Genomic DNA, 27,168 nt, shown 5'->3' on the forward strand with positions numbered 1-27,168 from the left:
GCACTCCTTGTCTTGCCCTGTCCAGGGGTCATGCATTATGCCTAAACATTGGCAATCCTCAGTGTTTGGTCCATTCTCCATCTCTTAATATATGTCTGATATTTATATAGCACTTTGCAATATGGTCATTGCTGGGTAATTCTATATATTCATTGTTCTTGCTATCCTGGCATACACATAAATAAAATAAAAAGGGTAAATCATGGAAGTGCAAGTTTACAAGATTCAGTGTTTAGGTGAAATGTTGGCACATTATGTGCAATGCCATGATAACATTGTAAAAAAAACATGTTGGCAACTACTGGCACTGAGTATAGGAGTTAACTGCTCCTTAACTGGAGTAAGTAGGGTATACTATATAAACAGAGTGGGGCTAATTACTGACCGCTACCTCTTAGGCAGAAGGTAGGATTTGGTACTGTGGGTGCCATGTTTTGGCCACCATTGGTGGGTAGAATAAAAATAAAGTACTAAAGTTATCCTCACTTATAATATAATATACCTCCAGGATGTGGGGCCTAATAAACCACTGTTCCAGCCCTACACCTCTAATTTCTTCAAGTGATGTGTAAGAGGGCATTGGTGAGATAAAAACTAAAAAGTTTCCATAACTATGAAAACACCTCTCAGATGGCATTTTCTTATTCTCTCCTAAACATTGTTGAAGAGTATCTGACTCTATTGTATGGGACGGGAACTTATAAACCAACAATTGGTTCATAAGTCTTATGAATATCAGCCACATAGGAGGATGATTGGTTCCAACAGATTACTGAATTGCAGAGAAAGTAATTTGTCAGGTTGATGATTTGTTAACACGAGCAGTTCAAGCCCTCGGGCGCTATCAGAAATCATGGGGCTCCAAGCTACTTAGTTAGCAGGGCACTGCACCCCAGGGGGCCTGGTTTATTAACTCATTGTCCACCTAGGCCCTGCCATAAACTATGCAGAATGGTGCCTAAGTAAAAAACACTAAATTGTACACTTGGTCACTTATCTGATCTGCCCCAGTCATCTTCCAATTATGGCCAAAATATGTCTATGATCTTCCAAAGTCCCACCCACTCCCGTTGTCATCTCAGGCCCCTTCCCAGCAGGCAATCAGATCTTCATGTTTCTCTGATACCTTTTTGCAATAAGGTCCCTCACTGGAATCCACATGATGACAGGCCCGTGCCAGCATGTAAAAAATATGACAAGGCAAATAGTTAGGACCACCGTATTGATTTTACCTAAGGTTATGTTTTATTATTACAGAGAAAAAGGAAATCATTTTATAAAATTTAAATTATTTCCTTATAATGGAGTCTATGGGAGATGGCCATTCCGTTATTCAGAACTTTCTGGATAACGGGTTTCCAGATAAGGGATCCCATACCTGTACTTGTAAACACCTAATTGAAGAAAACTCTCTCCTCAAATTCTTCTTTACCTTTCTTCTACTTTCCCTTTTTTTCTCATTTCTTCTTATAAACTAGCTCAATATATCAAGTGCTGAATATTTAAATGGATGTTATACCCAATGATACAAGCTGTCACACTGAGAAACAAACAAGAAAGCCACACTGATGTTCATACATGTCAGTAATACAATACAAGAGGACATCCTAAAATGTATGTACTTTTCACTATGTTTTCTTTCTATATGAATATAAATAAAAAGTTTTGCAAAAAAAAATATTGTGATCATAAACAAGTAACCAACTCGTAAACTAGTAACCAACAATAGGAACCTTGAAATGGGCTCCCAGCAGGAGTCGAAACATTAGTGAAATATATGAAATAAGGCACAAAAACACAGATATTTGAGTGCAAACTGCCTTTATTGTATGAACTATACTTTTCTAGTTTTTGATTCCCCGGTAGGTGCACGCCAGGCCCCATCCAAAGACTTTTGCTATGCCACTGGGTTGCCCTATTTTCTCAGAAATTCATACCAGCCCTCTAATAGTTTTATGTTTTTCCCAATTAATAACGTTGGCATCAAACAACATTTGTATCACCAGACTGGTAAAATACCAACCAGGCGGCATCCCTAACCAGAATGATAACATGCCTCAAGGTGCAGCACTTCAAGGTACAAGGCTAACATCGCCTTTAAGAAGACTCCTTGCCAGCTGCTATAAGCCTGCTTCTTCTCCATACACAACTAAGCATTTTTCCAGTAACTTACATTTCCCTTTTGCTACTATGTAATTGTGACATGCTCTCCCAAACTCAGCACATAAGCAACTAAGTTGCTTAACTAAGTTTCTATCATAGCCTCACAAAGTTAATGGCAGATCTACTAGCAATAAGAACCCCACAGTAAACAGAAGCGAAACACACCTGCAATGTCATTCCCCCGACTGTTGCTAGGACACCAACCCACTACAGTGACAGGACGAGCGCGGAATGCTGGGTAATAGAGCACAGCAAGGCACTTCCGCGAAAGCGGTGCCGCGGTGCATGTTGGAACATGTAGTTCAGCCTCTGCAACATTTCAGGCTGGCGGGACACGGAGGCGGTATGAATGGAGGCAGGCACTTACTACAAATTAAACATTAGAGCCCGCATAACCTAATTATGATTCACGAGTTGCTTCTGGCTCTGAGCGGGTATCCTGGGAGTATATTCACCTGGAACAAGCGGACGGGTCTGCAGGTCAGTGGTACAGGGGGCAGCACATCCTGGCACCCCTTTACAGGCACAGCTGGCTCTGGCAGGTAGAACTGCGCTTGGGTGGCCTGCTGGGAACGCACAATGGAACGCACAATGGAACGCACAGTTACCTACCTTCCCAGTCAGTCTGTGGGCATTTCTCTTCCTGCAGTGCCTCTGGGTTTTGGGCTGGGTAGTTACAGACTAGTAATACATGGGCTGAGGTACAGTTGGACATCTGATAAAGAACTGGGGCACTTCCATGGACACTATGCCCGGGGATATCAATCTTTATAATGGAGTGGGCCCCTCATGCGGTAATATTGATACTGATTTGTATATTCAGTATGTTTTTGAGTGCAGCACAGGTTAAGCATACAAGGGCCCATATATTAACTTGCAGCAAAGTGTATATTGCTAAATGGGGATGTCGGATTTTTTGCCCATGCTGCTACCTTTCACCTTTGCTTCTACTTCTGTTAGATTCAAACATTGCTCACTGGTGGCTTGGTTGGAATTGAATCCAAGACCTCAGATCCAAGTCTGCAATGCCTTAAGCTAAACTGATTATTTGGGATGTAGTCATTATGCCTATAAAGTCTATTTGTAATATGCATTGTACAGACAGATGCTGCTTCCAATAGCACAAGGGAACTCGACCCATTTTTTCAGCCCCTTCTGAATTTGCGGGTTCTTCACTGGATATAATTCCTTTCCCACAATGCCTTGCAAACATCTGTTAATCAGCTGGCTTCTGTAAAGGTGGCCATACATGTTGTGATCCGCTTGTTTGGAGAGGTTGCCAAATGAATGGATCTTCTTCCCACCTATGGTGGGCTATATAGGGTAAATTCCCAGGGCCAAACAGTCTAATTAAAATGGTGGGCAAAGGCGCCATTGGAGAAAGGACCATATCAACGAGATAATGCGGTCCTCAATCCAATGGAAAATCTAACCTGCCCGATCGAGATATGGACAATTTTACGCCAGATATTGTTCAGATAGGCCCCTCAGGGGTGCCCATACATGGTCAGATAAGCTGTCGAACCGATCTGAGGGGCCCGAATCAGCAGCTGCAATCTGCCCATGTATGGCCACCTTACAGTGTATCAAGTGTTACAACCAGCACTACAAAGGGCTGAAAATTGATAAAGTATATGTTTTGGGTAGTTGCCTAGAATGACTTATTTCATTAGGAAAAATGTCATATTCTCATTATTTTGTTTGAGTTTTGACTTATTGTTTCAGGTGGTGCAGGATGTACCATTTCTCCATCCCGGTGAAACCAACGTGCTGAACCGGCTGTGCAAGCTGGGGACAGATTATATTCGCTTCACAGAATTTATTGAACAGTACACAGGGCATGTGCAGCAACAGGTACAAGTGAAAATGAGCTACTATTTACAAGTGTTACTGTTGGAATCACTAAATGTCCATTTCATTTCGTACTCTTGGTGGAGGGATCTGTGGTCAGAAATTTCCTTAGTGATCCACCTGGTGTTCTCATGTAGCTTGTGAGCCTGCAAGCTATATTAACAATTAGCTGCACATTTCAACATGTTGCATTGAACCTTCTAGGATACCTGTTACTGTTTGTAATGATCTGAATGATCTGAGTCCAAAAAAGTAATGAAACAACATGTTAATATTCATAGGGATGGTATAATACAATTAGCATAACTGATTTAAATTGAATGTCCTTTTTAAAGAACCTACTAAAGGGTATTGGGAGTAAAGGAAAGAAACCATAATGTGATACGTTGCAGAAATCTGACCAGATAACTATCAGGCAGGTTTGAAAATCCTGTCTGGGAAAGATCACATTTGAACTCATCTGTCTGTACATGGCCAAGTTTGGTATCCAAAATCTCATGGTAATTGGGTTAAAATCAGACTTTCTGACAAACGCCTAATGTTCTTTCACAATATTCGTTTTGATTAATAGTTTATGGGGGGGGGGGGGGGGGGGTGCGTGCGCAACGAATGACAAATCCATATACACGAGTATAAGCCGAGGGTGACTTTTTTTAGCACATTTTTGGTGCTGAAAAACTCGGCTTATATGCGAGTATATACGGTAATGCTTTATTGGAGGCAAAACAATTCTATTGGGTTTATTAAATATTTACATTATTTTTAGCAGACTTAAGGTATGGGGATCCAAACTATGGAAAGATCCCTTATCCTGAAAACCCCAGGTCCCGAGCATTCTGGATAATAGGTCCCATAACTGTACAGTCTTATGGAATTATTACTCCAGGCCAAATGTGACTGACCACAGGTGGATTGAGCTATGAGCACATTCATAGAAAGGCTACGGACAAAGTTTCTCTCTAGGTACAGTAATTTGGGGCTAAAACCATTTGGCTGATTCCAGAGAGGTGCAAAGGCTGGGTGTTACAAGAGTGAAGGAGGAGGATGATATAAGGTCAGTTAGCATTGAAGTAGCTAAGCATATAAGGGAAGCCCAGCCCCCTCAGCTCTCCTTTGGGTTTGTGACGAAAAAGGTTTTTTGTTAATTCTGGCTGATAATTAATAATAATAATGGAAGGTTTGCAATGAACATTGATATATTTTTATTTAATTGTAAGATTTGTTTGTTTTCTTTTTTTTCAGGATCACCATCCCTCACAACAAGGACAGGTCGGCCTGCATGGCATTTACCTGCGAGCGTTTTGCAGAGGCCTTGATTCAATACTTCAACCTTACAGACAGGCCTTATTAGATCTGGAGCAGGAGGTATATAAGCATCCTTTTCCAAAGAAGTAGGGCAGCATTTTTGTTTTTGTATTGCAAATGTTGAAGACCACAGTAAGAGGCATCAGATCGATATGCCACCTTATCTGATCCAGTGTGATCAGCCTCTGATTAAGGAAAAAATATGTATAATAACTGTGCTCTATATTTTCAATCTGCATTAATCTGTTACATAGTAAGTCATAGAGATGGCGTGTTAACCAATTCGCCTGTGCTGAGTGTTACATAAAACTGGTAAGTGCAGCCGCACTGAGCCTTGGACTATATTCTAACAAGCCCTACTTACTCGTTGGCCTCAGTGCCTGAGCGGCATTCTACACAACACCAATTTACTACTGTCCCGGGGGCCCTTCTTGACATATGATATATTGTGTGGTTACACATGCCCTTAGATATAATCATATTGAAATCATTCATCTTTTTCTGGAAAGAAACAATTTAGTTGTGTGTCAATGAGAGCGGGTCAGGGTGCTTTATAAAAACTTATAGGAACTGCACTCCTTATGCTGGCGCAAATGGTGCCATAACTGATAGCACTCCATCATACTGACCACCAAGTAGTTGTCAGTACACACTGAGTTAGCACATAAATACCCACTACCAACAAGAAAAGAGACCCAGTTAAAAAGAGGGTATTCAGACATAGTCTTAATGGAAAATAATCAGTCCATATCACCTCAGCAGCATTACTCAATATAAGGTCACCCCATATTGAGTGATGCTGCTGAGGTGATTAGGACTGATCCATATCCTATTCTAGTAGCATGGGTTTTGTTTAATTATGTGCATGTTAATAATATTTTGTAAATATGTGATTTTATGTCACTTGCACTATATGCAGTCTATCCACCAGTTGGCCGTGAAATGGGCATATTTTCCATTAAGACAGGGATCACCAACCTTTTATAACCGTGAGCCACATTCAAATGGAAAAGGTTATGGAGAGCAACACGCATAAAAAATGTTCCTGGAGGTGCCAATGAGAGCTATAATGGACTATTTGATAGCCCCTGTGTTGACTGGAAGCCTACAGAAGGCTCTGTTTGGCAATTACACTGGTTTTTATGCAATTAAAGCTTGCCTCCTATCCAGAAATTCAAAAATAAGCACCTGCTTTGAGGCCCCTGGGAGCAATATCCAAGGGGTTGGGGAGCAACATGTTGCTCACGAACCACTGGTTGGGGATCACTGCATTAAGACTATGCCTGAGTGCACTCTTTTTAACTGGTTTATCATTCCTTTTATTGCCTCCTTTTTTAAAAAAAATAATTTATTAGAATTTTTTTGACAGACTTATTTATTTGTATATTTCACTTCATTATTGTGAGTGAGGATTCACTGGTGAACAACACTAATGGCTCATCCATAGAACCAGTAAATTGTAGGCAATGGCCAAAGTAAACTAGCTGTGTCACTTCTGCTTGTGAAAAAGGTTTATATGAAAAATGTCATGTTCCCATGAACCACAATTAACTTCTGGATCATTTGGAAACAAAGTCAGTGGCCTGGAAATAAAAATAAAAACAGCAAACAAACTCTACACTAAACATTCTGATTGACTTGTGGAATGTAGACACCAGTGAGTAATTTATCAGTATAGTGCAGCTGGGTAGGGCCAGTGTTAATATAAATGTACCCACAGATTAACATTTTATGTTACTTTACTTTTCTGCAGTTTCTGGCGGATCCACATCTTTCCATATCTCACATTAATTATTCCCTGGACCAGGTAAGTGTGTCAGTGCAATATATTGTTTTAGTCTTGGCTTATCTTACTAAACCTCTGGCACTTGGTACCTGCAAGTCTTATTTTTCATGAATAAGGTAACATTTGGTACAAATACATTTTCTGTCTTTCTTCAAAGAATCTACAGTATATCATACTGCTGCAATAATATTTTGATTTAAAGATCTTTTTTTCCTTTACAGTTTCACCTTCTGTTTCCATCAGTCATGGTAGTGGTGGAACAGATCAAGAGCCAAAAGGTAATGCATTACTTATGGTTCTCTTATGGTTATTTCTTGTGTTCAAATGTGTTAAATGGAGTAATTTCATACACAATAAACAGCTCTGTCAAAAACATTGTTTTAGCTTTTTAGCTAATGTAGTGCTGTAACATGTTTTGCGCTGTATATATATATATATATATATATATATATATATATTTAAGAAAAAAGTCCTAAAGTCTCTTTGCCTTGCAAGGTATTTGTGGGCACATAAACATGTTTGGTGGCAACAGACTGAGATCCTCAGGCTTCCTTCTCTTTAAAGGTCTCATAGCTTATCAAGCTAATTAGTCAAGTTGCAAGTTTCCTAAATGAGCATGATATTGTTCATTAGTTTCTGCTAGCTGCTCATTAGTCGGTAGACTGGGATTTATTTTATTGCACAGAAGGAGAAAATAAAACATACCCTATGAAGGTCTTATGGGGCATTGTAATATGACGTGACAAGTACTGCTTCTGGTCAAGAGAACTCTGAATTTGTTACACTCGTTGAGCAAAACTTTATTTAGCTGTTTATATTCATTTCTACAGTTTACTGGTTGTGTGCTTTGAGTATTTAAAGCATAATAAATGTTGGAAGTGTGGGTGGACAGAGAATTAGTCAGGACTTGGAGAATTGGAGACTTGAGTGATTGGTGCAGCTTGCGGGGGTGTTCTATAGGAAACAAAAGAAGACGTTTTTGAAGGCATCTCGGGAGCCTACCACCCTAGCTGTCAGAATTGTGTTGAATTATCTGTGTACTGTGTATATTTGTGTTCAAGCTGGAATTTTTTGATCCATGGCAATTTTCCTCTTGAATGACAACAGAGATAGTGCTGGTGAAATGATTGTCTATATGTTTTTTGTTAAACTCAGCTGAGGCAAGCTATTTGGAAAATTTCACTCATTTCTATACAGATATGCAGAGAAGGTAATTGCTATGCACCTTATAACCCGTGTTCCATTACATTGTTTCGTGAAAATAAACAAAAGAGATACTTTTATTTAAGGTATAGCTTCCCCTTAAAAAGACTACAGACTCTGCACTGTACAGCTATCTCATGGGCACCTTTAAACTTTGATTCCGCTTTCACATTATCTAACATTTCTCTGCCGTCTGACATCTCTTGATGTTACAAGAAAAGACAAGAACATTTTTATATGCCAAGTTCATTTAGAAAGAACCCCACAAGTTGAATGTCATGTCTTTTACTACTGATTTGAAAACAGAAGGTCAGTCTTATTCTCTGCAGTTTCCTGGGCAATTCATGAGGACCTACACAGCTCCATAGTAATGCTGCCTTGTTTTGCCGGAGGCCTGGAAGTGCAGTACCTTAGCTTAGCTTCGGTTAATGTTACACTATAAACACTCTTACTTCTCTGTTTATCATCTCGTTGTCACTTATTATCTCTAATAAAGTCTCAGTGGGCTTTGTAATTCTCTGATATGAAAACACACAACTTGTCATTTCATCTGCTGGTATAGAAAACCTTCTATGCTGACGGCGTTTGCTTTCATAGCAGCCACCTGTCACTGCGCACACAGGGCAGATTTGGGCCCAAATGTGCACACTTAAAGGGGTTGTTCACCTTAATATTAACTTGTACTATGATATAGATAGTGCTATTCTGATGCAATTTGCAGTTGGTCTTCATTTTTTATTTGTGGTTTTTTAATTATTTAGCTTCTTGTTCAACTCTCTGGTTTGAGATTTCAGTACCTATGTGGTTGTTAGGGTGTTAAATACCCTAGCAACCAGGCAGTAGTTTGAATGACAGATTGCAATATAAATAGGAAAGGACCTGAATAGAAAGATAAGGTGTAAAAAAATAACAATAAAATATTTTTTTGGCTGCTGGGTCAGTGACCCCCATTCGAAATCTATCTGAAGTAAAAGGCAAATACTTCTATACAAAAAATAAAAATAAAGACCTTTAGGTTAACATACTAAAAGTTAATGTAAAGGTGAACTACGCCTTTAAACGCTTTTGGACCATGTGTAACACGGTGACATGGATGTCAGTGACTGCCTGCTTAGCTGCTTCATATGGAGCATTTTCACGCTGGTGAAAAAAAAACTGCAATATATGTTGCTAGTAAAAAGACTTTTATAAGAATCTGTTCTAGGTTTTGTGGTTCTTGATCCACATTTCATCATTTAAATTTTCTGATGGTTTTTTTCTGCATAACTCGTTGCCCTTCTCCATTCTCATCATTATGGCCATGACTTTGTAGCCATTCTACCGTAACACATTCTAATACAGGTATGGGACCTGTTATCCAGAATGCTCCGGACATGGGGTTTTCAGGATAAGGGATCTTTCTGTAATATAGATAGCCATGTTTTACAAAAAACATTTAAACATTAAATAAACCCAATAGGATTGTTTTGCCTTAGAAAAGGATTAATTATATCCTAGTGGGGATCATGTACAAGCTACTGTTTTGTTATTACAGAGGAAAAAAAGGAAATAATGTTTTCACAATTAAAACTGATGCTATGGGAGATGGCCTTCCCTTAATTCACTTCAGAATGTACTTACACTGCTAATAAAAAACACTTGTGTTGGAACCATAACCCTTGTGTATCCTTCCCTTAATTCAGAAATTTCTGTATAACAGATAACAGATCCCATACCTGCACATTTTAATTTTTCATTTCCATATACATATATACACAGACATACATGTATAGATATTTGGAGTAACTCCACTCACAGCTGCTTTTGTGGCAACATGGCTCAAAAATTTACAGAGAGGATATTTCACGTCAGTACCTGTAAATAAGTATAGGAAAAGAGTCTTTTGAAATCAGGGGATACTTTTGTGTTGACAAGTAAATACTGGTAAAATGAGTTTACAAATAAGTGACATCACTGTGTTTTCTTCCCAGATTCATGGCTGCCAGATACTGGAGACTGTGTACAAGCACAGCTGTGGAGGACTGCCCCCTGTACGCAGCGCATTAGAAAAGTATGAAATCTTATATGTATATTTTCTTTCCATTATTCGGTTAGGTCCCCCTTTTACCCATCAGTGCTGGAATCAGTCTTGGCATGTATGTAAGGTTTAAGTAGAACTAAACCTTAAAAATTAATATAGTTAGAAATGCCATATTTTATATACTAAACTTATTGAATCAGCCTAAAGGTTCAACATCTCTGTAGTAGTAATGATCCAGTACTTGTTGACACAGGGGGTCACCGTACTAGAATCTGTTAGAAGTGTCAGTGACACTGCACATGTTCAGCTGTTGAAATGCTAAGCTTAGGGTCGTCTCAAATTATTAAGCAGAAAATTATGTGCGTGTCATAGATTGTGACATTTACATTATATGTATGCAGTATATTGTGAGTTAGTCCCTAAGCTCAGTAAGTGACAGCAGCACAGAGCATGTGCAGTGGATCACAGAAAAGACGATGGGGAGCTACTGGGGCATATACAGAGGCACAGATCTTCCCTGCTAAATGGCTGAGGTTGCCTTGGGCTAGCCTACTTTTTTAGTTAAGGTTTGGTTCTCCTTTAAAGAAACAATTTTTATATTGTATATTAACACTAATGAATGCTTGATGGCAGTCACAGTCACAAACCTTAAGGGGATATTGACAGTTTTTTTTGTAATTGTTTGAATGTCACCCCTAGAAACTAATTTTCTGGTAATTACACTTTTTTCAAACAACATGATTTGTGGTCGTCCTGTTGTTCCAACATTTAGTCCTGTCTCAGTAAGGAGATCTGGAATCTGGGTGGCTGCTTTGTGTAAATTGTAATATAATTCAATCTGCAGTTGGAGAAATGATGTTCTGTTTATAGTATCTGTAATGATAGTTAAGGTGACCTCAACATTGGCCATGCCACAACAATGCCCTATTAGGTATCAGATTGATTATCTATGGGGCAGGTTTAGAAATCTAGTTAAGGAGACCATATATGGGCAGATTTAAGCTGCTGATTTGGGTCCTTCAGACTGATTTAGCAGCTTATCTGCCTGTGTATGGGGACCCCTGACGGGCCTCCCCGACCGTTATCTGGATGAAAATACCTAGACTAACCATGTGCTTGCCTAGGATTCTTGCTGTGTGTCATGGAGTGATGTACAAGCAGCTTTCAGCTTGGATGCTTCATGGGCTTCTGCTGGACCAGTATGAAGAGTTCTTTGTTAGGCAAGGACCATCATCTAATTTAGCTGCATCATCTGAAGAAGATGATGATGATCTGGGCATTGGTGGTCTGACTGGAAAACAGCTGCGAGAACTGCAAGACTTGGTGAGACTTTACACAGTAAATACAGCTTAGCATGCAATTTTTAATGCTATTGGAAAAGTATCCTGTAGATTCCTGTAACTGTGTTGTACCTGTACTGAGATAATGACCATTCCCTTTAATGCATTTTTCTCATACGTCCTGGGGGACACAGGGACCATGGGGTTAAATCCCCTCCCATCAGGAGGCAGGACACTTCAAAACAAAGATCTTCCCCCCTATATAACCCCCCTTCCACCAACAGATACTCCAGTTTTTAATGTGTCCTCGCAAACTCAGGAGGTAGACAACACGGCCCCAGGGGGCCCTACATTATTTCAATCTTCAGCGACTGGAGAATAGATCCAGAAACGGGGTAGGACCTGAACCAGTGTACTGGGCTCAATGAGTCAACCCCCACCGCGGGACCTGTACGGTCTGGGGTATCACCGCAATACCAGACCGAACACTTGGTCAGGCAGACCAGTGGAGGTGAGCGCGAGCTACGCTCTAGTCTCCCTCATACCACACTGCCTGTGATGGCCAGCCCAGGGAACATAACCCTGAATGGGTGGTTGGTTCCCGGCGGCAGGGACTCACGCCACACGGGGAACACATACACGGCAGCGATACTGGGGCGCGGGGCGGAGTGCCGGTGACACCTCAGCGCTACCCTCGCTCCCCTCCCACACACTGCACAACTGTGTACCCGCCCGGTTACTCACCGGGGAACTCAGTAAGCGCGCGAAGGAGAGAGAACTTCCGGGTTGAACCCGCGAATACCCAGTGACGTCACTCCGTGACTTGGCGCCAACGCTCATGCTACGCCCTCAATTTCTCTCTTCGCGCCCTGCAGACGCACCACTCCAGTGGCGGCCATTTCTACCCTGCGCACCTCTTGAACAGCACTCGCTTCAGCAGCTAAGCTCTTTCCTCCTAAGTACTCCTTCCATCACCAGGTACCGGGAGGGGAAATAGCACAAGGGGAGGGACAGCAATAAGAACAATGGCTGAGGGAACGAGCGATTCACTCTTTACAAGGGGGGGGAAACAGAGCTCTAAGATCACCTTTTTCTCGTGTACAAAATGTAAAAATAAACTTAAAACAGGCCAAAAGGAGCCACTTTGCACAACATGCTCTGCAGCAACCACCGCAGACCCCCCAACACCACACACAAACCCTGTATCAGTGGCTGTGGTGGGAAATAGCCCAGAGGAGGCCCCTACTCCATCAGGCTCTGGGACTTCCGGAACCTCTGAGACACCAGCATGGGCAGTGTCCCTTTCAAATTCCCTTCAGGGAATACCAATGCTGGCCTCATCTCTAGATAAAATTCTAGAGAGATTGAGCTCCCCACCTGAAAACAGAAAGCCGGTAAAACGCAGGGCTACTACACCCTCAGGGCCTACCATTCCAATAGTCTCTCCTTCAGATTCAGATGATGATCCTCTTAGCGAAGGGGAATTATCCCCATCTGAATCTGAAGGAGAGGAATCATCGTGTCCTTCTGATCACTCCAGAAAGGTGGAGGACTTAATTTTGGCAGTACTAGAGGTACTAAAAATTGATGAATCAGCCCCTTCGTCTAAGAAACCAAAGGGCCTATTCCGTAGGGCAACAGAACATTCCATTTCCTTTCCGATACATGAGCAACTCCAGGCCATAGTCCAGGAGGAATGGAATGCTCCAGAGCACAAATTACAGATAACTAAGAAATTTGCTAAACTGTATCCATTTTAGGATAATAGAAAAATAGAGCACACCACCGCTGGTGGATGCTCCTGTGTCACGTCTGTCAAAGAATACTGCCTTACCAGTACCAGACGCGTCAGCATTTAAAGACGCAGCAGACAAGAAACTGGAAGGTTTTCTTAAAGCCATATTCACTTCAACAGGTGCAGCATTCAGGCCCATCCTGGCAACTGCCTGGGTTGGACGGGCCCTAGAGGCATGGTCTGACATCCTTTTAACGGGAAACAGAGATGAAATGCCTTTTGAAGACATGGAAATCATCATTTCACGGATTCAAGAGGCAAGTTCCTTTCTTTGTGACGCCTCTCTGGATATCCTAAAAGCAGTAGCTCGCTCGTCAGCCATATCTGTGGCAGCACGCCGAGTGTTATGGCTGCGTCTTTGGTCGGCGGATTTAAGCTCCAAGAAGTCCCTTACATCCCTACCATTTAAGGGTTCGCGTTTGTTTGGTGAGGAACTAGAGAAAATAATTTCACAAGCGACGGGAGGAAAAAGCACACTACTTCCACAACCTAAAACCAGAGGAAATCCAACCACAAATAAGAAACCTAGATATTTTCGTGGACAAGGATTTCGCCATTCCAAGACATCTTCACCACCACGACAGTCATCCTCTAGGGGACGATATCCCTACAAGAGTAAGAACAGCTGGCAGACCAGAAAGAACTCAGCCAAACCCTCTAACGACAAACAGTCATCAGCATGACTGGCCGAGATCAACCCAATCGGACCTCCCAGTAGGCGGCAAACTAAAACACTTCGCACACAGATGGCACGAACATCTAAACGACCCATGGGTAGCCAACACCATCAAGATAGGATACCAATTAGAATTCCACCACCCTCCCCCACCAAGATTTTTCATGTCCAGAGTACCGAAAGACCCTCAAAAGAGAACGGCCTTTCTTTCCATTGTGGAGGAACTGATTCAGTCAGATGTGATTGCTCCGGTGCCCCCGGATCAGAGATTCACAGGATTTTACTCAAACCTATTTGTGGTACCCAAAAAGAATGGATCATTTCGCCCGGTACTAGACCTCAAGCTTCTCAACAAATGGATAATTTACCGACGATTCAAAATGGAATCCGTACGTTCGGTCATTCGGGCCATGGAACCAGGGGAATTTCTCACATCTCTGGACATGAAGGACGCTTACCTTCATGTCCCAATTTTTCCAGCTCATCAGGCCTACCTTCGCTTTGCCTTTCAGAACAACCACTTTCAATTCAAAGTGTTGCCCTTCGGACTATCGTCAGCACCACGCATATTTACAAAAATAATGGCAGTAATGGCAGCTCACCTCCGAGTCCAAGGAGTTTGTATAACTCCATACTTAGACGACCTACTGTTCAAGGCGAGATCATCAAGTCAAGCAGCGACCGAACTAGAGCAATCGATACAAACGCTGCAACAATTCGGTTGGACGATAAACAGACACAAATCCTCATTAATACCGACCCAGAGGATGCCCTTTCTGGGATTCATCTTCGATACGAACCAAGGAAAGGTGTTTCTACCGGAGGACAAGATTCAGAAACTGATATCATTGGTCAGAAGACTCAAGGCGGAACGGAATCCATCCATCCGATTTTGTATGAAAGTGTTGGGAATGATGGTATCCTCTACAGAGGCAGTCAGATTTGCACAATTCCATCTCAGACACCTACAGAAGAACATTCTATCAGCATGGAAAACTCACAAGCGACTCTCCAAGAGAATCAAACTATCACACCAGACAATGAGTTCCCTGAATTGGTGGTTAGTGCAATCACACCTGTCTCAAGGACGGTCGTTTGTGGAACCAATGTGGCAGGTGATAACCACCGATGCAAGTCTCTCGGGGTGGGGAGCGACATTCAGAAATCAGACAGCGCAGGGTCTCTGGTTGGAAGCAGAAACCAAAATGCCGATAAACATACTGGAAATCAGAGCAATGTTCAATGCCCTACTGCATTGGGAGAAACAATTACTAGACCTAGACATTCGAATTCAGTCAGACAACGCCACAGCAGTGGCATATATCAATCGACAAGGGGGGACGAGAAGTCCCACAGCCTCAAGCGAAGTAAGAAAAATCCTGAACTGGGCGGAGAATCATGTGTATCAGATATCAGCGGTACACATACCAGGAGTAGCAAATTGGGAAGCAGATTTCCTAAGTCGCCACCAGTTAGATTCAACCGAGTGGGAACTAAACTCCGAAGTCTTCGAGTACATAGTGACCGTCTGGGGTCAACCAGAAATAGACCTCATGGCATCGCGCCACAACCGGAAGACAGAGAGATTCATGGCAAAGACAAGAGATCCATTAGCGACAGCAGTCGACGCTCTGACAGCAAAATGGGTAGCAACATTGGCATACGTATTTCCTCCCATAGCTATGCTGCCTCGTATACTCAAGAGAATAAAGCGGGAAAGAGGTACATTTATCGTAATAGCTCCCTGCTGGCCGAGAAGGTCATGGTTCTCGGACCTGAAGGAAATGTCAGTCGAACAACCGTTGAAACTACCCAGTCGGGTAGACCTTCTACATCAAGGTCCAATTGTGCACTCCAAACCAGAGATGTTTTGTTTGATGGCATGGCTGTTGAAAAGTCCATTTTAATTAGAAAAGGGTTCTCACCCGAAGTGGCTCAAACCATGATCAGAGCTAGGAAGAACGTTTCTTCTAAATCATACCACAGAATATGGAAGTTATTCATTAACTGGTGCTCATCCCGACAAATTGACTATGAGAAAGCGGACATTCCTGTAGTTCTACAATTTCTTCAGGAAGGCTTAGACAAAGGGCTGGGTCTGAGTTCCTTAAAAGTGCAAGTATCATCTTTATCGGTTCTGTTACAATCAAGATTAGCATTACAAGAAGATGTAAGGGTATTTCTACAAGGAGTGGCTCATGTAGTTCCTCCCATACGGTCTCCGGTTCCTCCTTGGGATCTGAATACGGTTTTGGTAGCATTGACCAATTCCCCTTTTGAACCGATTTCTATCATTGAAATGCAGTGGCTCACTTGGAAAACGGTTTTCCTAGTGGCGATATCATCGGCACGAAGGGTGTCGGAAATAGGAGCATTATCCTGTAATTCTCCTTATTTAATCTTTCATACGGAAAAAGCAATCTTAAGGACCAGACCTTCCTTTCTGCCCAAAGTAGTTTCCCCTTTTCACTTGAACGAGGAAATAGTAATTCCTTCCTTTTGTAGCACACCCAAGAATGCCAAGGAAGAGAAGTTACACAACATAGATGTGGTGCGTGCCCTACACACGTACGTGGAACGAACAGCCTCATTTAGAAAATCGGATGCATTATTCGTAATTCCGTCAGGCAGCCGAAAGGGATTCCCAGCTTCCAAAGCCACCATTGCCAGGTGGATCAGGGAGGCAATCCGTCGGGCATATATTTCCCTCCAGAAGCCTCCTCCATTTCGAATAAAGGCACACTCCACTAGGGCAATGGGTGCCTCATGGGCTTGTAGAAACATGGCATCTGCGGAGCAGTTGTGCAGAGCAGCAACTTGGGCTTCGGTTCACACTTTCACTAAGCATTACAGACTTGATACTTTTGCATCTGCAGAAGCGGCATTTGGTCGCAAAGTTTTGCAGTCAGTAGTACTGTAAGAGTTATATTAGTTATTCTGTTTTCTTTCCCACCCTATCAAGGGACGTCTTTGGTATGTCCCCATGGTCCCTGTGTCCCCCAGGACGTATGAGAAAAAGGGATTTCTTTACTTACCGTAAAATCCTTTTCTCTCTAGTCCTATGGGGGACACAGGGACCATGGGGTTAAATCCCCTCCCATCAGGAGGCAGGACACTTCAAAACAAAGATCTTCCCCCCTATATAACCCCCCTTCCACCAACAGATACTCCAGTTGTTTCAAAGAACCGAGCAAACTATTCCAACTGATAACTTAACTCGTAACATAACTGGCTGAGTAGAAGGAGCTACCTCCCATTGTTTTCTGGGAGGGAGGCCCTGTGTCCCCCATAGGACTAGAGAGAAAAGGATTTTACGGTAAGTAAAGAAATCCCTTTATATGTATTCTGCCTCCATAAGAAGCTGTACTTTACTATGTATGCTGTTTGCTTTTGGCAGCGTCTCATAGAGGAAGAGAACATGTTGGCCCCATCCCTCAAACAGTTTTCACTGAGGGCGGAAATGCTGCCATCCTATATTCCAGTGAGGGTTGCAGAGAAGATACTGTTTGTGGGTGAATCTGTTCAGATGTTTGAGAATCAAAATGCAAATATGTCTAGGACAGGTAAGAGAGACAATACGGAGCCTGGCTGTTTTTATTTCCTTAAATTGTGTTCAGCTGTCTTTTCTATAGGCCTAGGAAATAAAATCTCCCAGTTTGGCAAGCAAGATGTCCCTTTCTAGTTTGCAGCATAGAACCTATATAGCACATCGCACATATATATATGTAACTAGTCCTTGGATGAAAGTTGTAAAGGAGCCAGTTATGTGTTACGTAAGTCATTACAGGGCAAATGTACATGCTAGTGCTGGTAGTGTACAGATATAACATTTATGCAAGACTAAATATTTCCAGGTCGCTTGCTCATTTCTCTATTCATCCAAAGCTGTTCTCAACAGGTTCCATCTTAAAAAACCAGGAAGACACATTTGCAGCAGAGCTCCATCGGCTGAAGCAGCAGCCTCTCTTCAGTTTGGTGGATTTTGAATCTGTTCTTGACCGAATCAGAAGCACGGTAGCCGAGGTGAGCCTCTGCCAAATGTTAGGGTAACATCAGCACAGTAAATGTGTTCAGTAGCAGAATTACCCTGTAGAGATAGATCATTGCCATTGCCTGGAATTCAGGCCATCCTCTGGCTTGATGTACAGTAACTCTGTTAAACTGATGAAACACTTGTCTCCCTCATTTGCAGCCCAAGCATCCTTCATAGTTAGTTATTCTCTGCCCCCTGCCTTGTGAATGAGGGTTTGTATGAGTACTGTATCACTGGACCCCTTTGCAGCCTTTTTTTTTTTTTTGCTTTGTATAAGGAAGTTTCCCCACACAGAGAGGACCTAAACTACAATAGATTTAAGAGACTGGTGATTTATCATAGTAAATATTCACAATTATTTAAACATTTAATGTCCTGACTTATAAATAGGGAGTTACCTTCCGGTTATCTTAAGGTAAAACACTAAAATGTACTTTAAATGGGAGCTGCTAGGCAGTTAGTTCCTGAAGAAATGAGACCTAGTGCGTTTGTACCTGGATCTTATATTCCAAGGGCCACTGGGATAATGGGAGAGTGTTATATAATATGCTGGCACTGTATTAATGAAGAATATTACTATTAGTGTGACATGCAAGCTTAAAGTGAATGGCGGGGCGGTGCTGAGTCAGGCATTGGAGAGGAAATACAGGATAACTTTAGTGACAAGCTAAACTAAGAAATTTCATGTGTGTGACCTAGAAAGCAGATTATGGTATATTTAACAGACAAATTGTGTGTGGTTTATAAAATAGTGACCATTGATCATTTGCCAGAGACTCCATGATTTTGCCTCCAAACAGCTATATGATGTATTTTAAACAAGTTATATCTGCTTTTTGCTCATGAGCTTCAGTGAGTCGTGTGTCTCCTCAATAGAAGTACCAAACTTCTAAGGTAGAGTTACAGCGCCCCCATCTGTGATTATTTATATAGTCTAGGGATAGATGGAAACACATCTCCTCACTACTCCTTTCAGCTCAGAGCTCAATCTACAGACATCCTGAAGGTCCTTCTCAGACTCTCAGTGTCTGTTAGGAGGCAGTCATTGCCAAACCAATAAGAGCTCATACCCACAAGTGGATTTTTCCACATGTATCTTCTGCTGTGGCTAAGACGTGAAGTCAGTGGTGATACATATAATATAATAATTCTTAGTTCTTGTTGGGGGAAGGAGGTATTCCCTGTCAGAAGGACTGCTTACAGATTTAGCAGGATATACCACTAATAATATTTTATACAAAAATAAAGAATATGTATTGCTGTGTTCAGTGTACAAGGTACTGCAGAGATGGTCAGTACAGTTTTAAATGCATAAAATAGTAGCACAGGCAGATGTTAAATGCTGTCATTAAACCCTACTAAAAAATTACAAAAATGAAGATCTATTTTTAACCACAGTTTCTGGAGAAAACCACTCCTTCCTGCACAAGAACAGAGGTTTTTACTGGCTTTGATGTTAATGCAGAGACAGATATACCAGAACTATATGGCCTTAGCCTGCAATTGCATACCTTACAAAAACATCACACTGTGGTACTGGAATGGCTTAAGGAGCCACAATACATCCTTTTTTCTTTTACTTTTATATTGATAATCTTTGTTGAAGCTTTTTTTGAGAAATACTAATAAAGCGCAATTATTTTGCCTATACTTCTAGCACTTGTGGAAGCTTATGGTGGAGGAATCGGACCTACTGGGTCAGCTCAAGGTAAGGACTGACAATAACATTGACCTTTCCCTGCTCTACTCGCCTTCCATTGCCCTCTCATATAATGCTATATATGCAGCTGTGGGCTTGGTCAGTTTCAGAGCCACTGGAGCCTTGTACTTATTACTGTTTGAAGGCAAATGATAGCTCCTGGGCTCCCAGCTGCAGCTTGCACCCAATGCGCCCAATCCCCATCTTATTCTTCTGATATTCAAATCCCTAATACTTATGTTTTGTTTATAATCCCTGGCCATCAGGTAGCACATGTTTTAGCCATTCAGTCTCATATATACGCTTTTTCAGTGCCAAATATAATGTGCTAAGTTTACTGTTGGCAAGAACAGTTTGCAAATTTATCTTATTAGCCTTTCACTAACACTGAAATTTCTCTTTTCAGATTATTAAAGATTTCTATTTACTGGGGAGAGGAGAATTGTTTCAGGCCTTCATAGATATTGCCCAAAATATGCTGAAAACTCCACCTACTGCAGTAACTGAACATGGTGAGTGCTTCCACAGTATATTAGTGTCTTCAACCATAGCCAGAGATGCTGGGAGCTTGTTATTTAGCAAGAGCTATTTACTGCCTGGTATATAGTCACTTGTACTCAATACATTGGCTTAACCATAATTAAAAGCTTTTATTTATATTATTTTAAGCACACCTGCATTGGTACACATACTGTTCCGCAGCCAAGTTTTAGGCTAGGTGCGCCTGAGCTCCTGTTGCAAAAACTTCATATTGCCTTTTTAAAAATGTTTCAGTGGATCCCTTACCCACACAACCACCATTTTTATCTGACACTGGGAAGATTAGCCATGCTTCCTGATTAGACCAATGACAGTGCACATTGGGACACACAGCTAATCTGCTTAGCAACAAAAAAAGATTCTTACAAAAAAAGCAATGACAAATCTGTAATTTATGGGATACATTCTTATTAAAGAGTTTGATTGTACCAGATGATGTAATACAAGTATGGGATGCCTTATCCACAAACCCGTTATCCAGAAAGCTCCAAATTATGAATAGGCCATATCCCACAGAGTACATTTTAAGCAAATAATTCTAATTTTTATAAACGATCTCCTCTTTTTTTCACAGTACAGTACCTTGTACCTGAGGGTAACTATGGTGCATGAATCCATATTTTTATTATTATAGAATAATTTTTAGCAGACTTAAGGTATGGTGATGACAATTATGCAGAGATCTCTTATATGGAAAAGCCCAAGTTCCAAGCACTGCCTATACGTGGATTATTAGCAGCACGTATTGATCTTGCCTTGAACGCATTACTTGCCCTTTCTTTCCAACAGATATAAATGTAGCCTTCCAGTTATCTGCACATAAAGTTTTACTTGATGATGACAATCTCCTGCCGCTGCTAAATCTGACAATCGATTACCATGGAAAAGAACATAAAGGTAGGGCTGTCTCTGAACTCTGCATTTACCTGATATAGTTTTCATAAATCATTGAAAATCAGTTGGGATTTGACAAAATAATCTGTTAACATACTTCGAAATGTACCATGGCCTGAAAACAGTGTGCCAAGCCATAGAAACATTAAGGCCCTGTAAGCCATGGTGACTGAAGTTGCTGCTGCTGCTGCTGCTGCTGCTTACAGAGAACAGTTTTACCCGAGGTTTGTGCTAAGATCATTTCTCTTCCCTCTAGATATGTCCCAGCCCCGGGAAGGTCCATCTCGTGACACATCTCCCAGAGAACCTCCAATATCTGGATGGGCTGCACTTGGACTCTCCTATAAAGTGCAATGGCCCTTGCATATTCTCTTTACACCGGCAGTGCTGGAGAAGTGAGTAGAGCTGCATCTAATTGTCATTTGCACTGGTGCATATTTATATAACTTATGTATTAGATATCGTGTGTTTATTGAAACTGCTGAGTGTAAACATTATACAGGTATGGGACCTGTTATCCGCAATGCTCAGGTCCGGATAAGGTTCGGGCTCGGGTTTTTTGGATAAGGGGTCTTTCCGTAATTTGGATCTCCATACCTTAAGTCTACTGAAAAACTATTCAAACATTAAATAAACCCAATAGGAGTGTTTTGCCTCCAATAAGGATTAATTATATCTTAGTGGGGATTAAATACAAGGTACAGTTTTATTATTACAGAGAAAAAGAAAACATTTTAAAGAAATATTTGCTTATAATGGAGTCTATGGGAAATGGCCTTTCCGTAATTCGGAACTTTCTGGATAACGGGTTTCCAGATAACCAATCCCCATACCTGTACCCTCTGTTAGGTACAATGTGGTCTTCAAGTATTTGCTGAGTGTGCGCCGTGTGCAGTCAGAACTTCAGCACTGCTGGGCTCTTCAGATGCAGAGAAAACATTTGGAGTCTAATAAAACCGATGCTATCAAGTGGCGGTTACGTAACCACATGGCGTTTCTGGTTGATAATCTCCAGTATTACCTGCAGGTGAGGATGCGCCACATTGCTCACATATGCTTGTGCTATGAGCTTTTTCATTTTCAGCTAATGTACTGCATATATATTTATATGCAATGTTATTTCTATACTTTTCTACTTCGGAGGCTGCTGTACTTGCTGAGGCAGTAGCCTGGGAACATGGCAGCTAGGTCCCATCTGTATTCTCTTGCCATACACTCCTTCAGTCAAAACTGTGACCTAGGAAATCTATGGATCTGCACTATGTGATTGTTGCTTTAAGTGATAAGAATGATGAGACAGCTGCTTTCATTGTTGGATAAAGCCTCAGCACCAGTGACACCAGTGACATTTTCTGAGGCTTTTTGCTCCGAGTTTTCAGAATCTGTCAAAATGTTTTTTGCATAATGAAAGGAAATGTAGTTCTAAGCAAGTGTCTGACACACATTAATGTTCAGGGGTTTAGAAGGTATTTGTAAATGTAAGATCAGTTGAAAACAACAGCTTGTTCTCTGGTTCTGGTGAAACAATGCAGATTTCAGCTCTGCACCAGGTGTGTTATTCATCTGACTTCTGCTACATTGTTTCAAAAGTCAGAATCAGTTGTTTGTACATTGTCTCTTCGCCCCTTGCCCAGAAGTGTGCATCACTGATAAATGCATATGGCATTGCCATGTTTGTATGTTCATTTCTTAGGTGGATGTTTTGGAGTCTCAGTTCTCTCAACTCTTGCAACAAATTAACTCAACGCGGGATTTTGAGAGCATTCGCCTGGCGCATGACCACTTCCTAAGTAATCTGTTGGCACAGTCTTTCATTTTGCTCAAACCAGTAAGTGTACAAATGATGCAGGAAGGTACTTACTGCAGGGCTACAGTGAGCACATTTACTAAATCAGAAAGCTGTCATTTATTGCCGATATAAATCTCTTGCCCTTCCTTCCCCCCAGGTTTTCCACTGTTTAAATGAAATCTTAGATTTGTGTCACAGTTTTTGTTCATTAGTCAGCCAAAACCTGGGCCCCCTGGATGAACGCGGAGCTGGGCAGCTAGATATTCTTGTGAAGGTAGGTATGGCCTTTATACAGGTATGGCATCTATTATCCAGAATGCTTGGGACCTGTGGTTTTCCAGATAAGGGATATTTCTGTATTTTGGATCATAATGGCTACTGCCACACCAGGCTAATTCTCACCCTGTGCAGGCCCAAGCGCAAGCACAAGGAGCGGATTTTGGCCCAAAATTCGCAAGTATCCATTGTGGAGATAAAACTCGCTCCATAAACCTAAACCTGCCCCCAGGCTGAGGCAGTGGCTCCAGGTGCTGTCACAAGGGTAGGCCGAGGCAAGCATAGAGCGGGGCAGTAGCCAATGGCTACTAAAGATGCCACCAACATACATTGATGTAGCTGTGTTATCAGTACAACTACAGTTTCCTTTGATTTTATCTTTGTTTAGAAATTAAAAAAGGATTGTTTGTTTGAATAGGATACTCTAGGAAATGGCACTGAATGTATGTATGTATGTATAACTTTATTTATAAAGCGCCACAAGGGTACGCAGCGCTGTACAGTCTTACAGAATACAAAATTACACACAGGGAGGACAAGTGTTATAATAAATAAATACAATAAATACATATACGTGTATATATATATATATATATATATATATATATATATATATATATATAAGTGCCATGTGGTATGAGACACAGTAGGAAGGAGGTCCCTACCCCATAGAGCTTACAATCTAAGTGGTTGGGTAACATACAGGCACAAACTGGAAGGTATTTAAGAGTTTTGTGGATAATAAATTCCATAATTGTGCATTCACCTTGTTTCTATAAGGATAAAGGAGCCCTGGTTTGGATTTATTTCTTCTTTGTATCTGTTTACAGGGATTTAGTTGTCAGTCATCACTTCTATTCAGAATTCTCTCCAGTGTGAGGAATCATCAGATCAACCCAGACCTGGCCCAGCTCCTGCTCAGATTAGACTACAATAAATATTATACCCAAGCAGGAGGCACACTTGGAAGGTACGAATTTTGCATGTAGATAATTGCAAGACATTGACCCAATGCAAAGGAGCTTTGTCCCATATAATTTTAAGTTGTTGAGACAATGTTCCTTGATAAGTTAGAAACATACAAGAAATGTCCTTTGGCTAATCAGATCTTTTGGCAAATATCATTTGCTGTGATGAGTATGACTGTATATGTGCTCATTTCTTATGCAGACACACACCTTTAGGTATGGGCATGCACCTCTCATTAACACATCTTTCATTTGGACCATATATTTATAGAGGGATATGCCAAGGTGTATGGGATCCTGATGGAATTAAATATAGTGGCAAGGATGTCCATTACTGTACCTTCATGTTATGTTCTGAACAATTAGCTCAAAGTTATTTTTAATTGCTATAAGCAGTATTTTCAGCCCCCCTCTGCACTGCTGGCTCTGACTCTTGAACCAGCGGAAGCAGTCAGCTGTCCTCTAGCTGAGCTTCTATACAGGTCAGTTAATCAGCTTGCTGCTTTAGTAGCATAGGGTAGGGAAGACAATTCTGCTATCAATAGCAATTACATTTACTTTAAAATCTGACATTTTTTAATGAATTTATTGGAAAGTTACTCAGAATTCTATACAGTACAGTACTGTTCAGTATTGCACACTGGGGGCAGATTCCTAATGATCTATTGCTGCCACCTTGTGTTAGATTAAGAAAATGCAGGTACTGTCTGGGCAGGAATCATGCTTTTCTTTTGTATTTAAGCTTTGCAGGTGCATTGCCTTTCTTATTAGACTAATGTGGGTGGGTGCATGTTGTATGCAGGAATCAGTCATTAATGAAAAACAGTTTGCTTCTGTGAAGGTCTAAAACAATAGGCAATCCCTTTAAATTGATTTTTGTATTACATACATACAATCTAAAGGGATTGCCTGTTTAAGCTTTTACAGATGTAAATGGTTGTTGGTGGTTTTTGTATAACTACTCAGCATATTACCCCATCTCAGAAGAGGAATGTATTTTCCCCCTACAGTTTTGGCTTATGAAGATAACATTACAAGGCCAGCAACAGTGATCTTTAATCCCAGCACTCTGATCCAGTGAAGACAGACACCAAGATTTCGCAGTATTTGCTTTATTTCAGTACAACACAGGTGGAGCAAATTCTCTCATATTTACAGTGGTGAGGGATGATATAAACATGCACAACACAAGTGGGTGGAAATGGCCTGAAAAGAACATTCACAGCTTATTCATTGGCCCTTCCCCATTATATTGCACTTAATGTTTTGGGAGTTTTTTTCCTTCTTTAAACTAGAATGTGTGTCAGTGGATGTCCAACCTGCAGACCTTGTAACCACAGGAATTGCAAATATTCTGTATCACCATTCCAAGAGTATATGAGTTGAACCCATGTATAGATACATTGACGTGTTTTAATAGTATAAAAATAAGTGAACATTTTTTTACTCAAAAATGGGAATTTGGAGTTCAAGATCACAAACCAAATCTGGGATTTTGTTCACCCCTTATAGTTTAACTTCTCCTTTAATGCCCATGAAAGGGGCAGTATTTTTTTTTTTTTTTTTTTTTTAAACAAATGAAAAAACTGTAAAAAAAATAATTGGGAATAAATTCTTATCATTTCCTTGTATGCAATAAAAGCCTCTTCTTCCCTAACTGTTGCTCCTCCTCTATTTTATTCTGGGATTCAGCTGTCATATCTGTGCACAAGAGGGTTACTGGTGATGGCTTTCTGTGTGGTTGCAACTCCTGGCACTCGCCTGAGTAGCGCTCACAACCAGGCTTAGCAGAAATAAAGTAGTGAAACACATGGGCTTTTCTCTGCTGGCAGAACTCAAATTTGGGGCCCCCAATCACCATTTGTGTACACACAGGACTGTAATCCCCCAGTCATTGCGCACATGGAGTAGATTTTGACCAGAATCACACAAGTATGCATTTTCTGTCCAAATGCCATTGCATGTAACAGGCAGATCAGAGTTCTGCGCATGCACAAATGGAGATGGGGGAAGGGTCAGATAAGTTTTCTCCTCTGTTCCCCTTACATGGACAGGCAAAGGATTGTGCACAAGACAGCTGATTCCCAGGACACCCCATTCCTTCATGCTGCAGCCAGATGGGACAGCCCATACAGAAACAAAGGAAGTGAGCATGGGTGAGGGAGAATAGACTAACGCACAGAAACTTTAAAGGAATAAGGAAAATCATGCCACAATCATTTAGGGTTCATATAGAAAATGCCAAATACTGTTCATTGTAAAAGGATCACTCGGAATTCATGATCAGTAGGGCAAATGTCTTAGGTGCAGTTGTATTCACAAATATAATCCACTGTATAAAGTAGCAGCCTGCCCACACAGGAATATATTGCAGCTAAAAATGAACTGGTCTTTCCTGTATGTTCATGTAGCGTAAAAAAAGTAGTCCTGGAATGACAGGGCGACACTGCCCACTTGCCCAATCAGTAGAGACTGACAAATAAGCGCATTCCCTTATAGAGGGTGACAAAGCATAACATTTGTAAGCTTATTTATTCATTTTTGATTTTGTGAATTCCAGTTTATTTTTCTAAATTAAATAAACTCACATATCAAATGCTCACTATTTGAGTTTACAAATTTGAGTTTGAAAATATGGCTTGACTTTGCCTAGGAACTCCCATTAACTTCTATAGAAACTTGCAAGCTTTTAGTCTTGAATGGCAAATATTTACATTCAAGTTTTTTGCACTTAATAAATACCAGACATTCAAGTTTTTGAACCAAGTTTTTTTTAGTTGATAACTCTCCCCCCTTGAAGTATGTGGGTTAACCCCAACCTGGTAGTGAGGGGTAAACCCACATACCCAGATTTTCCCAATATATGTTTTACTAAAACTTAAATTTATGG

At 41.1% G+C, this 27,168-nt stretch overlaps 1 protein-coding gene across 2 annotated transcripts; it reads left to right on the forward strand.

Annotated features, from left to right (window-relative positions):
• Window positions 1–2,535: 2,535 nt before the first annotated feature.
• On the forward strand, window positions 2,536–25,935 carry tubgcp4 (tubulin gamma complex associated protein 4). 2 transcript variants are annotated; one of them, NM_001079209.1, is given in 18 exon segments: window positions 2,536–2,643; window positions 3,889–4,017; window positions 5,257–5,379; window positions 7,073–7,126; window positions 7,327–7,383; window positions 10,279–10,358; window positions 11,453–11,651; window positions 17,477–17,642; window positions 17,978–18,102; window positions 19,770–19,820; window positions 20,218–20,323; window positions 21,141–21,248; window positions 21,502–21,640; window positions 22,095–22,272; window positions 22,939–23,073; window positions 23,192–23,308; window positions 24,141–24,280; window positions 25,289–25,935. In NM_001079209.1, coding segments are annotated over 18 exon segments (1,998 nt in total). In that variant the 5' UTR covers window positions 2,536–2,565; the 3' UTR covers window positions 25,302–25,935.
• Window positions 25,936–27,168: the final 1,233 nt, after the last annotated feature.

The sequence above is a fragment of the Xenopus tropicalis genome, chromosome 3, assembly GCF_000004195.4.
Source record: "Xenopus tropicalis strain Nigerian chromosome 3, UCB_Xtro_10.0, whole genome shotgun sequence".
NCBI lineage: Eukaryota > Metazoa > Chordata > Amphibia > Anura > Pipidae > Xenopus > Xenopus tropicalis.